The 14,485-nt window shown below is 47.7% G+C and overlaps 1 protein-coding gene across 11 annotated transcripts in view; it reads right to left on the bottom strand.

Moving 5' to 3' along the window:
• The window catches only part of Tmcc3 (transmembrane and coiled-coil domain family 3), a 314,545-nt gene that overhangs the window by 161,744 nt on the left and 138,316 nt on the right, over positions 1-14,485 (bottom strand). For 7 of the 11 annotated variants that reach the window (XM_087557188.1, XM_087557181.1, XM_087557185.1 and 4 more), the window contains one exon: positions 357-473. In XM_087557188.1, coding sequence (XP_087413314.1) covers positions 357-383 — 27 coding nt within the window. In that variant the 5' untranslated portion in view covers positions 384-473. The remainder of the gene's footprint in view (positions 1-356; positions 474-14,485) is intronic. The other 4 variants (XM_087557186.1, XM_087557182.1, XM_087557183.1 and 1 more) reach the window with 1 other exon arrangement.

The raw sequence follows: 14,485 nt of genomic DNA, 5'->3' as shown, positions 1-14,485 counted from the left end.
GGCCGCCCAGGCTCGTGACTGTGATTAGCAGGAGATTGGCCCGATCCGCAGACACATTATAAGCGTCTGATTAAATCGCTCAAGAGTGGAAAAACTAAGAGGGGAGGCTGGTGTTTTTTCAGAACACAATCCCACCAGTACCTTCTCCTCCCCCTCCCCGCGCCGCTCAGAGTCAAGGTTATCCAGTGAGAGCCGCACTTAGCAGAGAGAGCTTTGCAGAAGAGGGGTGGAGTGCGTTTGAGTATCCAGAGCGGAAAGAGCAGTGCTAAGGGGATTTTTGCAGTGGAAAACAGGGCAAGTACTCAGTGGTCGTCTGGTGGGAATATGGAGGATCCCCGAGGGTGGGGTTCACTAACCTTCACTCCTTCTTTTCTCAACATCATCCCAAGTTTATTCAGAATGCTAATATGCCTTGTTCAATATACTCTTCTCGGCCGCCTTGAAGTCTCAGATGGCCATGTGTGATGGTTCTGCTGAGGAAAAAAAACCCCAAGTAAATGTTTGTTGTTACTTAATAAAAGAAGATGAGGGAAGCCCTTCCCACTCCTTTCAACACAGGCCCAATGCCTGGGACTTAAGCTACCTGGTTATCACCATGACAACGGAAGCCAGCGTGTTGAGTGGCTCTGATGAGGAGCTGAACAAGGCTACCTCCACATCTGCCATCATGTTAGAGAAACACACCTCTGCTTGGTTCGGCCACTGTTCTTAGACTTCTCTGTTATTTGCAACCAAACATTCCCAACAGAATGTCCAGGACAGAAGGTTGTACTTGAAAGTCTGAACCTTAGGCAACGTCACCATAGAGACTGAGCGTCCTCCACAATTAGCAATGTGTGTGGGTACCAGGAAGCAACCAGTCTGTTGCATCATGAAATGTGGAGCATCATGGGAAGCCAAAGCAGGATGGCTGCTGAGACTGCTGGTTGTTCCAGCACACGCTCTCCACTTTCGCTTCCACCAGCTGAATCCTGAGTTTGTTCCCACATGGTACCCACGTGTCCTTCTCCAGCCTTACACGTAAGTACACCCCATTTCAGACACCTTGGCAAAGACCAGTGAGAGATGGGTAAGTTAATCTAGGACCTGCCCACTGCATGGACGGCTCAGCTGTTTCTAGCTCCGCCCAAGAGGCAGGAGATTTCCATATGGAACATGGATGGGCATGTGATTGGCTGACTTTAGAGCATGTTCAATTACATTATCAGCACCTTCCAGCATCTTTAGTCCTCTGTTAAGCCTTTCCTTGTAAACAGTGAAACTCTGTTATATAAATACATAATACACACATACATGCATACATACATACATACATACATACATACTATATACATACATACATTTGTGTATACACACACACACTTGTGTATTGTGTTATATGGTGGAAATACATGTTCGCGTGGGTTGTCCCAGTTAGGGTTACTATTGCTATGTTGAGACACTATGACATAACATACATTATTATGTACAACATGTATGACCAAAAGCAAGTTGGGGATTTACATGCCACAGTCCATTGAGCGAAGGCAGGACCTGGCAGAGGCCATGGAGGGGTGCTGCTTACTGGCTTGCTTCCCCTGGCTTGCTCAGCCTGCTTTCTTATGGAACCCAGGACCACCAGCCCTAGAGTGGCCCAAACCACGATGAATTGGGTCCTACAGGTTTGCCTAAAGCCCAATCTAATAAAGGCAGGTTTTCTTTTTAAGTTGAGGTTCCCTCCTCTCGGATGAATACAGCTTCTGCTAAGTTGACATAAAACTAACCAGCACACGGGTATATAAATGTACGTGTGATTGTATGTGCACATGTGTGCTGTGCACGCATGTAGGGGCCGATGTCAATTTCCTCAATCACTCTCCATGCTTACTTATTTTTTAAAAAGACTGTATTGCATGTGTGTGTGTGTGTGTGTGTGTGTGTGTGTGTGTGTGTGTGTGTGTGTATGCATGTGCGCGCACGCAGGTATCTGAAAGATGATATAAGGTCCCCAGGAGCTGGAGTTACAGGTGGTTGTGAGTGCTGAGAAATGAAGCCATTGCTCTGTGAGAGCTGCAGGCTCTCTTAGCCACTCAGCTAGCTCTCCAGCTCCCCACTTTTATTTTAGGGACAGGATTTTTCACCAAACCCGAAGCTCATGGATTTGGCTAGGCCAGCTGGCCAATGATCTTTGGGGATCTGCCTGCCTCCATCACAGGCTACTAGTATTTTTTTTTTTAAAGGAAGACAAAATGAATAAGAGTCCCCACATTACAGTTTGGATCTCTCTGAGAGCAGGGTACATTTAGAAACTATAAATGGTTCATGAAGGTCTAATATAAAATTACATACACGGGCAGGGGAGCAGTTTGGAGATCATATATCAAAGCGCGTGCGACTTTCTTTCCAACAGCAATGAGGAGCCACCGAGGGAGTGCAAACAGGAGGCTGCCATAAACCAGATCTTTTATTTAGCGACATCATAGGGCTGCACTCTGGGAAAGCGCACACTGCAAGGTGGCGCGGGGCCAGTGCCACTGGTAAGAAACGATGCAGGCCTGAATTACAGCCACGGCAGAAGGCAGATTTGAGTCTTTAGCAAAAGGGTTTAATGACAGATTGGATCTAAGGGAGAAGGAGCAAGGAGTTAAAGTGATTTCGCAGATCTGATGGACGGTTCACGGTGCTGCGTACGGAAGCAGAAATGCTAGAGGGTCAGGAGGGCTGAGAGACTCGTGACCTTGTGCACCAGGGGACAGTTCCTGGGGGGGACCACCAGACAACGAGTCAGGCATCGGATCGGAGCAGTAACTATTCTGAATGCACCTGAAGTCACATCTACTGAGACCATCCAGTGAAAATGTACAAAGTAAGAAGATGCCTGAGTGGAACCCCGGGGAGCCCCGGAATCAGGAGTGGTGCATACAGCAGCATCCACGAAGGAGAAAAGTGAAGTGGGTGGAGAAACAGGCAGCAAGCCACAAAGGAGGGGCTATCACAGCTTAGTATGAAATGTCTCCCACAGGTTGATCTTTATTAAACACTCGCCCCCTCGGCAGGTGGCGCTATAGTGGATGGGTTCTGGAAACCAGAGGTAGGGCCTAGCATGAGAAAGGAAGTCACCTTTGAAGGTTACATCTCGTCCCCTGATCTCTTCCTCATGTCCCAGTCCCTGTCTGAGATGAGTTCAAAGCCTTCTCTTCCCACATGGCCGCTGCACCGTTAGCCCCGAGTCAACAGATGCAAACACTGTGGACCAAAAGCTCGGCAACTGTGCACCAAAACAAACTCGGGCTGTTTATGTCAGGGGGTTAGTAATCACCACCTAACGGTTAAGTAACACAAGTTGGGTAGGAGAGCATGGTGCGAAGTGCAGCCAGGAGCAGACTAAAGACTGAGAGATCCTTGATGCCACGGAGCTCTGCTCATGTGACCCTTGGCATCGCTGACTAAGGAGAGGTTAGGACCTTAAGAAGGGCAGAGGCGGGGCTGGGGATTTAGCTCAGTGGTAGAGCGCTTACCTAGGAAGCGCAAGGCCCTGGGTTCGGTCCCCAGCTCCAAAAAAAAGAACCAAAAAAAAAAAAAAAAAAAAAAAAAGAAGGGCAGAGGCTACCTTGGGCTTGGGCTTGAGCTCTTGAAAGACGGGTGAGGCTAACCTGGGTGTGAGTCATGGCATGCCACTTGTCCCCATAGTACAGCCTCATGCAATAAAGTCTTCACCTCCAGCCTGTAAGAGGTGGGGCTTTGTAGGAAATGTCTGGACCCCAGCTTCTCCTCTCTGCTGCTCCTGGCCACCAAGTGGTGAGCGTCTTCACACTGTCATGCTCCCAACCTGATCTTCCTGGTCTCTAGACGCCCCCAAACCACAGAACCAAATGACCGTGTGTAGGGAAGGTTCTAAAACTCTGAACATGGATAAGCTTCTCCTCAACTGATTTTATCGGTCATTCTGTTGAAGCACCAGAAAGCAGAGTAGCACACCCTGCCGCGTGGATTGGGAAGTGAAGCAGAGGCTGGGAAGGCGTCCACGCCCGTGACTGATTCTTTTATGCTATGGCTGCTTCTAGTCGGTGTGTCTTACTTAGAAATATAAATTCCCGGGTTTGGGGATTTAGCTCAGTGGTAGAGTGCTTGCCTAGGAAGCACAAGGTCCTGGGTTCGGTCCCCAGCTCCGAAAGAAAAGAACCAAAAAAAAAAAAAAAAAAGAAGAAATATAAATTCCCAAAATATATCCAACAGGGGGGCGAGAGCTATGAAAGGCAGTATTACCTGACAGGATGAAGAATGTGCTAAATGAAGATACAACAGGAGGCGGTGGGAGCTCAGGAGAAGGGGAGATTAATTTTGGCTGGGTTGAAGCGCCTTTTCCAGAAGGCAGGTGGCATCTGAGCTGGCACTTTAAGGACTGGACTGCTTTCACAGCGAAGGAAAAGAGTGCTCTCTAGCTGAAGGAATGGAGCCAGCAAACACAACAAAGTAAAGGGAGTCCTAAGGAACTGAGGCCAGTCTGGCTTCTGCCCCTACTCAGCAGGTTAACGCTTGTGTGTCCATCTCTCTACAGTCAGGAAGCCTTCTTACCCTGCGGCAGTACCCCAGCCACGCCACCCCGGCCCCTCCCACTCTGTTTGGAAACGATCTGTTGATTGGCCTGCGTCTCTCACCAGACATTTGCAACTGTGTTTCTTTGTACTTCCTATGCCTGGCACAAAGCCTGGGTCCGAGGAGAGCTCAATGCCGGTTCCCTGCTTATACTTCTGGCAGAGCATCTATGGGAAGAGGAGGAGCTCAAGACTGCTGTTCCTTTGTGGACCAGGAGGCGGGGTGGGGTCCGAGTTGGGGGATGTGCTGATGGTTAAGCTTAGAGTGGTGACTCACAGGAGTGAGTAGAGTAGAACTTTTTAAAGAGCTAAACCGACATAGGCATAATCTAAAGTTTAACACTTTAGGCGCTGGGGAGATGGCGTAGCGGTTAAGAGTATTGGATGCTCTCCCAGAGGGCAGGGGTTCAGTTCCCAGCACTGACACAGCACTTCCCAGCCTTTAGTAACTCCAGTTCCAGGGGATCCAACACCCTATTCTGGCCTCCTCACACAGCAGGCATACACAGGGTGCACAAATATATTTGCAAGCAAAATACCCATACACATAAAATAAATGAAATTAAAACAATAACGTTTAGCATTTTAACCATTTTTAAAGCGTATTCTTCCGAGGCACTACGTACATTCACATTGTGGTGCTGTGGTCAACATCATCTATCTCAGGCTTATTCTTCAACACAAACAAGTTCCACACCCACCAAATACCCATCTCCCTCTCCAGGACACGGCAACCATCGTTTTATTGCTGTTTCTACCACTGTTGCTATTCCGGGTACTTTACACAGTGGGATCGTATGACATTTGTTCCTTTGAGAATAATACGCACTTGAATGTGCTTTAAAGTAATCAACACACTGCTGAGCGGTCTCTCGGATGTTGAAGGGCGCGAAGCATGTGTGCGCTTCTTAGTGCACCTATATCGGATGCTCGATGAGACAGAATGATCAAGACGCAGATTTTGATTTTCCTCTGCTATCCTGTGAGGGCAGAAGAGGGGCTCAGATGGAGAAGGGCTTCACTGTAGAAATAAGAAGCTACACTTGCTGTGTCAATGTAAATTTTTTGTTCCTGCTAAAGGACTAATTTTTATTGAACACCTACTCTGTGCTCTTTCCAGCATCCCGGTAGCTCTGCATAGAGGAGAAACTAACAGTTCCCTATTCATGGCTGGAGGAAATGATGCCTGTGACCTTTTTTTTTTTTAAATAAAGGCATTACTATTGTGCAACAAAATGCACAGATGTTGGACAAGCTAACAGCTGCATGCACCTGTGTCTTACCTCTGAAGTCAAGATCAGAGATCCGGAGAGATGGCTCAGCTTTTAAGAACACTGGTTCTTCTTCCAGAGGACCCAAGTTCTATTCTCTGCACCCACATGGTGGCTCACAACCATCTGTAACTCCAGTGCCAGAAGACCCAATGCCTTCTTTTGCCCTCTGTGGCCACTACGCGTATGTGGTGCACAGACTTCCACACAAGCAAAACACATATATGCATAAAAAATGACTGGAAAATGCCCTTGTGCCCCTTTCTTATTGATAGCCTGCCTTCCCTCAATTTCTGGTGTTTAGCATCTGTGGTGGTTTGAATATGCTTGGCCCATGGGAAGCGACCCTTATAAGAGGTATGGCCTCATGGGAGGAGGTGTGGCCTTGTTAGAAGAAGTGTATCACTGTGAAGGTGGGACTTTGAGGTCACACACACACACACACACACACACACACACACACACACAGAAGCTTGAGTCTAGCCAGTGTGACAGCCCCCTTCTGCTGCCTGCAGATCAAAGAGTAGAACTCTTGGCTCCTCCAGCACCAACTCTGCCTGCATGTTTCTATGTTTCCCACCTTGATGACAATGGGCTGAACCTCTGAACCTGTAAGGCAGCCCCATTCAAACGCTTTCTTTTACTAGAGTTGCCTTGGTCATGGCATCTCTTCACAGCAAGGAAACCCAACGCATGCTTTTGTTCCAGTTTCTTCTCTGGAACCGAGTCTTAATTAGACGGAGCTGGCTAAGCAAAGGTGTGGTACGAAGAAGCAAAGAGGTGATAAACGGCCCGGTACACGGGAGCCAGGGCGAGCCTGGAGGACAGGGAGGAAGCAACAGGGTGGGAAGGAAGGACGTGAAGATAGGTAATCATGAAGGGCTCCAGTTAGAGCTCCAGCAAAAGACTTACACAAGCCTTAAAACAGCTACGATGTTTTATGAGATTATGCACTGTATCCTGCCCCATTTCAAGCATGAGACTCTTTGGTCATGGACATCTGTGGTGGTTTGAAGATGCTTGACCCAGGGAGTGGCACTATGTGGAGGTGTGGCCTTGTTGGAGTAGGTGTGGCCTTGTTGGAGTAGGTGTGGCCTTGTTGGAGTAGGTGTGGCCTTCTTGGAGGAAGTGTGTCACTGTGGGTGTGGGCTTTACCCTCATCCTAGCTATCTGGAAGCCAGTCTTCTCTGGGAGGCCTTCATATACAGAGCTCTCAGCTCCTCCTGCACCATGCCTGCCTGGATGCTGCCATGCTCCTGTCTTGATGATAACGGACTGAACCTCTGAACCTGTAAGACAGCCCCAATTAAATGTTGTCTTTATAATAGAGTTGTCTTGGTCACGGTGTCTGCTCACAGCAGTAAAACCCTAACTAAGACAGCATCCATGGTCTTTTTTTTTTTTTCCTATTCTTTTTTTCGGAGCTGGGGACCGAACCCAGGGCCTTGCGCTTGCTAGGCAAGCGCTCTACCACTGAGCCAAATCCCCAACCCCCCATGGTCTTAATTTTACAGATGACCATGCTGAGGCTCGGAAATGTTCAGTAAAATTTCTTAAGTGATGTGCTAGGAATTAAATCTAGCTGTGCTCTGCCCTGCCCACCAGTAGAAAGCCCTTACAGAAGTGAAGGGAGGCGTCCAGCAGAAGCTCTAAGCTCTTCCCCGGAAGGCAATGAGTGGGCTGCAAGGGTGGAGGGTTGAGAAGCCCTGAGTGGGGATAGCAGGAGTCAGCCCACCAGGAACTCTGAAGGCTGGGAGGCTGCAAGTCCACAGAGTCCAGTGTGAGGGAGGAGACAGCTCTGGTACCCCTGCCTCTACCACGTACGGGATGCTAATGGCTCAACTAAATGTTCCCAGAGAGTGAGGAGCCTGGCTTGCTCTGGGGGAACATATTTAAGAGATGTGATCATTATTTTCCCAAATTCTCCTTGGAGTCCATTTCGACTCTGATGCATATTATCTTTATGCTGGGTTTCAATTACCTTCCAGTAGTCAAGTATACTCTGCAAACTCAAGAACAGGTTTTTTTTTTTTTTTTAATTCCCAGAGTTACCAATACAGATTTCCTATGTTTATCATTTTAAAAGACAATTTACTTTCTTATCCCCTGCCTCCCACTCTCCCCACCCCCCCCAACCCCAGTGCTTGGATTCAGACCTGGCACCATATACATGCTAGGTAAATATTCACCCACTGAGGTACATCCCTGATCGTACTTTTTTCCCTTTTCAGATAGTCTCTAGTGGCCTGGGACAGACACTGCTCCTGTCTCAGCCCATGGAGTAATTGGGAGCTACAGGCATGCACCACCATACCAGGTCCGTGTCTTTTTACTTTCTTCAGACGGGTTCCTCTACACATCGCAGGCTGGCCTTGAACTCACTGAGTATGAGAATTACCCTGAACCCTGATCTTCCCGCCTCCACCTCCCGCGTGCTGGGATTACAGGCATATATCACCACACTCATTTATGCCCTGCTGGGGACTGAATTTAGGGCATCCTGCGTGCCACACTGCCACTCTACGACGGAGTCACAGCCTGAGTCCCTTTGTCTCCTTTCTCTACATCACGCCTTCTAGAAGCAAAAACGCTCCGAACTTAAATCCGATTCTGGACTTAAAAATCTGCTCTAAAGTGTAGTAAAAGTAATACTGGGGAGAAGAGAGGTTGATAATTTTTTTAATTTATTCATTTTCATGCATAGATGTGCATCCTTATTGGTTCCGATGTGCACCACATCTGCAGGTGCCCACACACTCTAGGGGGTGTTGTATTCCCTGGACCTATACAGGTGGTTGTGAGGTGCCCTGAGAATCTGGGAACCCAGGGCCTCTGTAGAAGCAGCAAATGCTCTTAGACACTGCACTGCCTCTTCCGGCTCCCAAATGTTATATTTCTAAATTATCTTTTTATTTTCTGAGATTACAATGTAATTACATAATTTCTCCCTTCCTTTTCCTATCTCTAAACTCCCCACATACCTTGTGCTCTTTCAAATTCATAGTCACTTTTCTCATTCATTGTATATGTATATGTATATATATGATATGCATACACACACACACACACACACACACACACACACACACACACACACATCCTCCTGAATATGTAAATACGACCTGCTCGGTCTGTATAATGTTACTTTGACTGCATGTTTTTAGGACTGACCATTGTTGGATAACCAGTTGGCGTGCTCTTCCCCGAGAAAGACTGTTTCTCCTCTTCTCCATATTCCTTAGCTGCCTTTGTGTAGGGTTGAAGGCTCTGGCCTTTCCCTGTCCACATTAGCATGTTTACTGTTGACCTTGTCAGCCCAGGGTTTAGGCACGAGAGTCTCAGCTGATACATGTACAAAACACCTCCCTCGCCTAAGGCTCAGGGACTTCGGAGCAAAGGAAGAGGGGCAGAAACATTTTAGAGCCAGAGGATCCGGGGATTGGCTGTGTGACTCTGTCTCCTAGGACTGTCAAAAGCTACACCCGGAAAGTCTCGCCAACATCAGGCCTAATGGTATTTTTAAACCAAAGCTTAGGTGGTGAGCCTGCTGGAGAAGGAGATTGCTTAGTGGTTAACTGTGCTGACTGAGGCTCTGTGTTCAGACCCCAGCACCATGGAAGAAGGTATCTGCGCCGGAGAGGAGAGACAGGCGGCCCCTGGGAGCATGCTAGCCACTCTCACAGAAACAGCTAGATCCAGAATCAGTGAGGGAGAGAGGGAGGGAGGGAGGGAGGGAGGGAGGGAGGGAGGGAGGGAGGGAGGGAGGGAGGGAGAGAGAGAGATACTGACCCTGTCTCAGAAAAAAATCAGTGGAGTAAGTAGAGGAAGGCATACTTGCACACCCAAAACATGTGCACACCAACAAGAGAACACACACACAACATTCAAAGTTATTTTAAAAAGCATGAGTTCACCCAACTCTGTCGCATAACTCAATATCAGGAGATTGACACTGTAAAGTCCAAGGCTCTAGAGGGGAAAATATGGTTTGGCAATGCGGTACACAGGGAAACAAACTGTTCTGGAGTGTGGATGAGCCTATTAAGTCTTCCTAATCATAATGATATGTCCTTACGAGCAAAGACACTAAAAATGCAGCTCTCAGCTGTTTTGAGAAGAACTGAAATTGCTTTCCCTTGTCTGGGAAGCACCCCGTATTTTCTTCACCCCTCTTTCTAACTTGGCACTACTTTCTTTGTAGATGTCCTCCTGGAATGATGCTTTGTGGGACCCTACACAGAGTTTCCCCTGCCAACGCTTGAGCGTTCGTGCACACACACACACACACACACACACATATGCACTCACAGGCACACACACACACTCACACACATACACTCATGCACAAGCACACACACACACACTCACATTACACACAGGCACACACAGGCACACACTCACACACACACACTCACACTCACACACAGGCACACGCACACACAGGCACACACAGGCACACACACACACACACACTCACACTCATACACAGGCACACACACATGCACTCACAGGCACACACACTCACACACACACTCACACTCACACACACACTCACACTCACACATACACTCATACACAGGCACACACAGGCACACCCACACTCACACTCACACACACACTCATACACAGGCACACACACATGCACTCACAGGCACACGCACACATACTCACACTCACACACACACTCATACACAGGCATACATACATGCACTCACAGGCACACACACTCACACACACACACGCACACATACTCATACACAGGCACACACACATGCACTCCCCCTACACACACACACACACACACACACACACACACACACGAAGCCAGGTGTTCTAAGAACCCTCACATTCTAAACCCTCCCTCATGGTGCCAAGGATCTGGGTTGTAACCGCTTATGCATTGGGCTCCGGGGTGGTTTTGTTTGTTTGTTTGTTTGTTTGTTTGTTTGGAGCTGGGGACCGAACCCAGGGCCTTGTGCTTGCTAGGCAAGTGCTCTACCACTGAGCCAAATCCCCAACCCCTGGAGTGTTAACATGAGCCAAGGGCTTGTTTGTCTTTGCATCCCTAATGGGAGTTCTGGCAATGAATCCTTCTTCAATAATGGATTAATGAATGAGTGAATAAATGAATGAGTGACTTCCACAAATATGCACAACCTCAAGTATTAACAGTTTGAATGGAGACACAGCATTTAGCACCTGTCGGGGACATCAAGGTGTGCAAGAAGGAGGAAGTTAGGACATGACAGCCAGACAACATAAAGTCCATGTTCAACGGGATAGGACCCTCACAGAAACCACTGCCATTTTAAAAGTGTATGGTGGGTACGCTGATGTCGCAGTATCACCAGAGCCTTGCAAGCTCTGGGGAGGAGGGGCTTGGGATGCGATGGGCTCCTTACTGCTCTGTCCTCTGGTCTTCCTATAGTGTGCACACACAAGCTATACGTGATGAAGAGGTGAGCCAAATTTTAAAATCCTCTAAATAACTTTCTATATGCCTTGATGGAAACATTAAATAAGCACTCACAGGCTTAAACAAAACTGATATGTGCTCATTACCAAAAAAATACTCTTTTAATAATGAAAAGGAGAAATGTTCTCGTCTATAACCCCATCCTGAAGGACTTTAAGTGTGGCTGGTAGAGCTTTAGAGAGTCACTTGAATTTGAATTCTATAAGACATTAAAAATACAAAGAAAGAAAATGAATCATTTCAAAAATAAAAATTTGGAGTATACCTTTCTAATTAAAAAAAAAGTCATCTGCTCTTAAAGAACAGCACTGATTTCTGTGGGGACCCTGTCATGTCGAACGTGGACCTTTAGGTTCTCTGGCTGTCACGTCCTAACTTCCTCCTCCTCCTCCTCCCACACCATGATGCTGTCCCTGACAGGTGCTAAATGTTGTTTGGTTTTCTACCTCCTAACAGAGCAGTGCCTAGCATGTTACTGTGTAAGCTTCTCAACAGCGGGGACCAGACCCTGTTGGTGTGGCTGATCCTGTGAGCGGTGAGATGGAGACACAGCTCCACCCGATCGATCGCCCTCAATGCCTGTAGGAGTCCCGCCTCATAATTTAGGGCCTTGACTCAGGCCCAGCTGGGAGTCTCGGTTCCAATACAGGGATGGACTTTAGGCCTAGCCAGTTTGAGGCAGCATTGGGGATTTTGCTAAACGTATTAAGGAGGAAGAGCGGTGTCCAGGAGGAGGTAAGTGTAAGGCACCTGAGAACGTGAGTATGTGCCTCTCTGAGATAGAGTCACAGCGAATAAGACATATCTAAGCTCAGCTCTGGGCCCTTTAAGGGAGTTGGAGTTAACTGTGCGGTACAGAACACTCTGGTGCCTCTCGAGCTACATCTGAAAAGGTTGCTAAGAAACCCTTCTGGTTTTCCTTTTTCCTCTTTTGAGAAGTGCGGTTAATGAGGTGCCTCTGGAGACCATAGCTGATTGGAAAGTGACTAACGGATGCTTCCGTGAATGTGTACGACCCCAGGTGTCCGTTGTTTAAATGGGAACAACATTGAGCACTGTATGAGAATCCTGGTTTCTTAAATAAATAAAAAATAAAAAACCCAGTTATGTTACACGATTCTGTTTTTGCTTTGATCCCGGGTGTGGGATGCAGAGCTGCTTCAGACTGTACACAGCGGCTGACTGTGATTTGTCTCGTGCTCTAGGACAGGCGTGGTTTTTTGCCAATGGCAGATGGTTACATTTGGAATTCTGGGAACTCTTGAGGGGGTTTAAATTTGAGAGCCCCAAGAGGGCCTAAGGAGGCTGCTGTACTCCCACTCCCCCCACCCTCCACTCCCACTCCCCCCACCCTCCACTCCCACTCCCCCCACCCTCCACTCCCACTCCCCCCACCCTCCACTCCCACTCCCCCCACCCTCCACTCCCACTCCCCCCACCCTCCACTCCCACTCCCCCCACCCTCCACTCCCACTCCCCCCACCTTCCACTCCCACTCTCCCCACCCCCACTATTGCTGGTTCCTGTTGCTACCATTTGTCAAGTGGTCACGAGCAAAGACTCAACAAGAAGAAATTAAGATATCCTGATGACGAAGATTAGACTTGCCCCAAGGAACTCGATGTCCATAATCAACGGGAAGCAGTCTAACAAGATCTATGCCCCTTTCCCCCTCTAACCTTCTTTCTCACCTACCTGATGTTGGGAGGTTGGAAGGACTTGGGGTGGAGAAGAGTGGTAGATGTAAGAATCCACTGAAGTAACCAAAAATTACGTCTAAATATTACCTGTCAGGGAGCACTAGGCATGGGGTGGAAGGAGACGGCCTTTGATTGTCAACTGATAAGGGAAAACCAGGAGCCACCAGAGCATACACAAGAGGTTTAAAAATGACCACACCCTGTCCCTGCAACTGGGGTTTCAGATGAGATCTCTAGACAGTAGCTAGCTTACAGTAGGGAAGAGAGACAGACTGACTGATCAGTTGGTGATTGCAGATGAATTCTTGCACCTTTGCAGGCAGATGCTTCAACTGGATTTTTGTGTGAGAGGCCACCTTCTCCCCTCCACCCCACCCCGTTCTCAAGCTCTCCTTCCTGCCTTAATCTAAGGCTCGTATCCGATCTTCACCTGCTTTGGCTGTTTGCAAAGCGTGCTTAACACTTGACTGGCATCCTTTGCATACAGAGGTTGCAATGTGACATTCTTCTGGGTAGCAGGATAGAAAAGAAACGTCGGCAGCCCTTGCCACCCTGTTCCCTCTGTGTCCCAGCCGAGGACTAGATGGTTGAAGCTGGAGCAGCTCTCTTCTATCATAATAGGGTAAGCATTGGAGTGTTTGCAGGAACGGCTGAGATACTGGTCATGACACCACTGAATCAGTCCTGTTACGTGAGAACCATCCATCCCTACCTAGTTCAGTGACTGTGAAATACTCCTGTTAATTACAGCCAAGTCTTTGCTGACACAAAACAGAATGTAAACAGCTTTTCACGCCACTATATCTACTCCTCTGTGACGCCATTTTAATGTCTACGTTGATCGCGCTCTCGAGGGACTTCCTGCACTTCATGTGATCAACTTGTGGCTTTTGTGACTTTTTCCACTTCATTCTTTTAGCGACGGATGGAGATTTTTTTCATATACAAACATTTGTGTATATCCATAACCGTTTTCTTAGGACAGAATGTCTGAGCTTAAGGGCTTAAATACTGTTAAGACCAATGGCAGTATCCTCATACGCGGAATGGCATTTTATTTTTCAATTAAAAAAAAAAGCTAAAGGTAAACCTTCATTATGATTCTTGTTTCCGTTTCTTTGGGTCCTTTTGTGACTAGTCACTGCTTTACTTGCGATGAAAAATAAGTGAGGATGTGGCTTTTGCGGGGCAGACAGTCAACTTAGATATTCTCAGTCCTTTCCAAACCATGGCACATTGCCTGGCAAGGCGCTCGCTCTAATCCACACACTTTTTTTGTAGCCCTGTAGCCTTGCCTGGTTTCAGCAGAAGGTCCCTCAAACAAAAATCCACACAGAACATCGGCGGGAGCTCGGAGAACAGCCTAAACACAAAACAATAGAAAATGGACCCCAGAGAGACAAGCTGATCTCCAGAAAGAGTTTTAAAGGAACGGAGAGGAAGAACAGAGGAGAGAAAGAAAGG

Source organism: Rattus norvegicus, chromosome 7 (assembly GCF_021556685.1).
Source record: "Rattus norvegicus strain SHRSP/BbbUtx chromosome 7, alternate assembly SHRSP_T2T, whole genome shotgun sequence".
Classification (NCBI taxonomy): domain Eukaryota; kingdom Metazoa; phylum Chordata; class Mammalia; order Rodentia; family Muridae; genus Rattus; species Rattus norvegicus.
The sequence above is the reverse complement of the archived record's forward strand: the minus strand, read 5'-3'. Positions and strand labels throughout refer to the sequence as shown.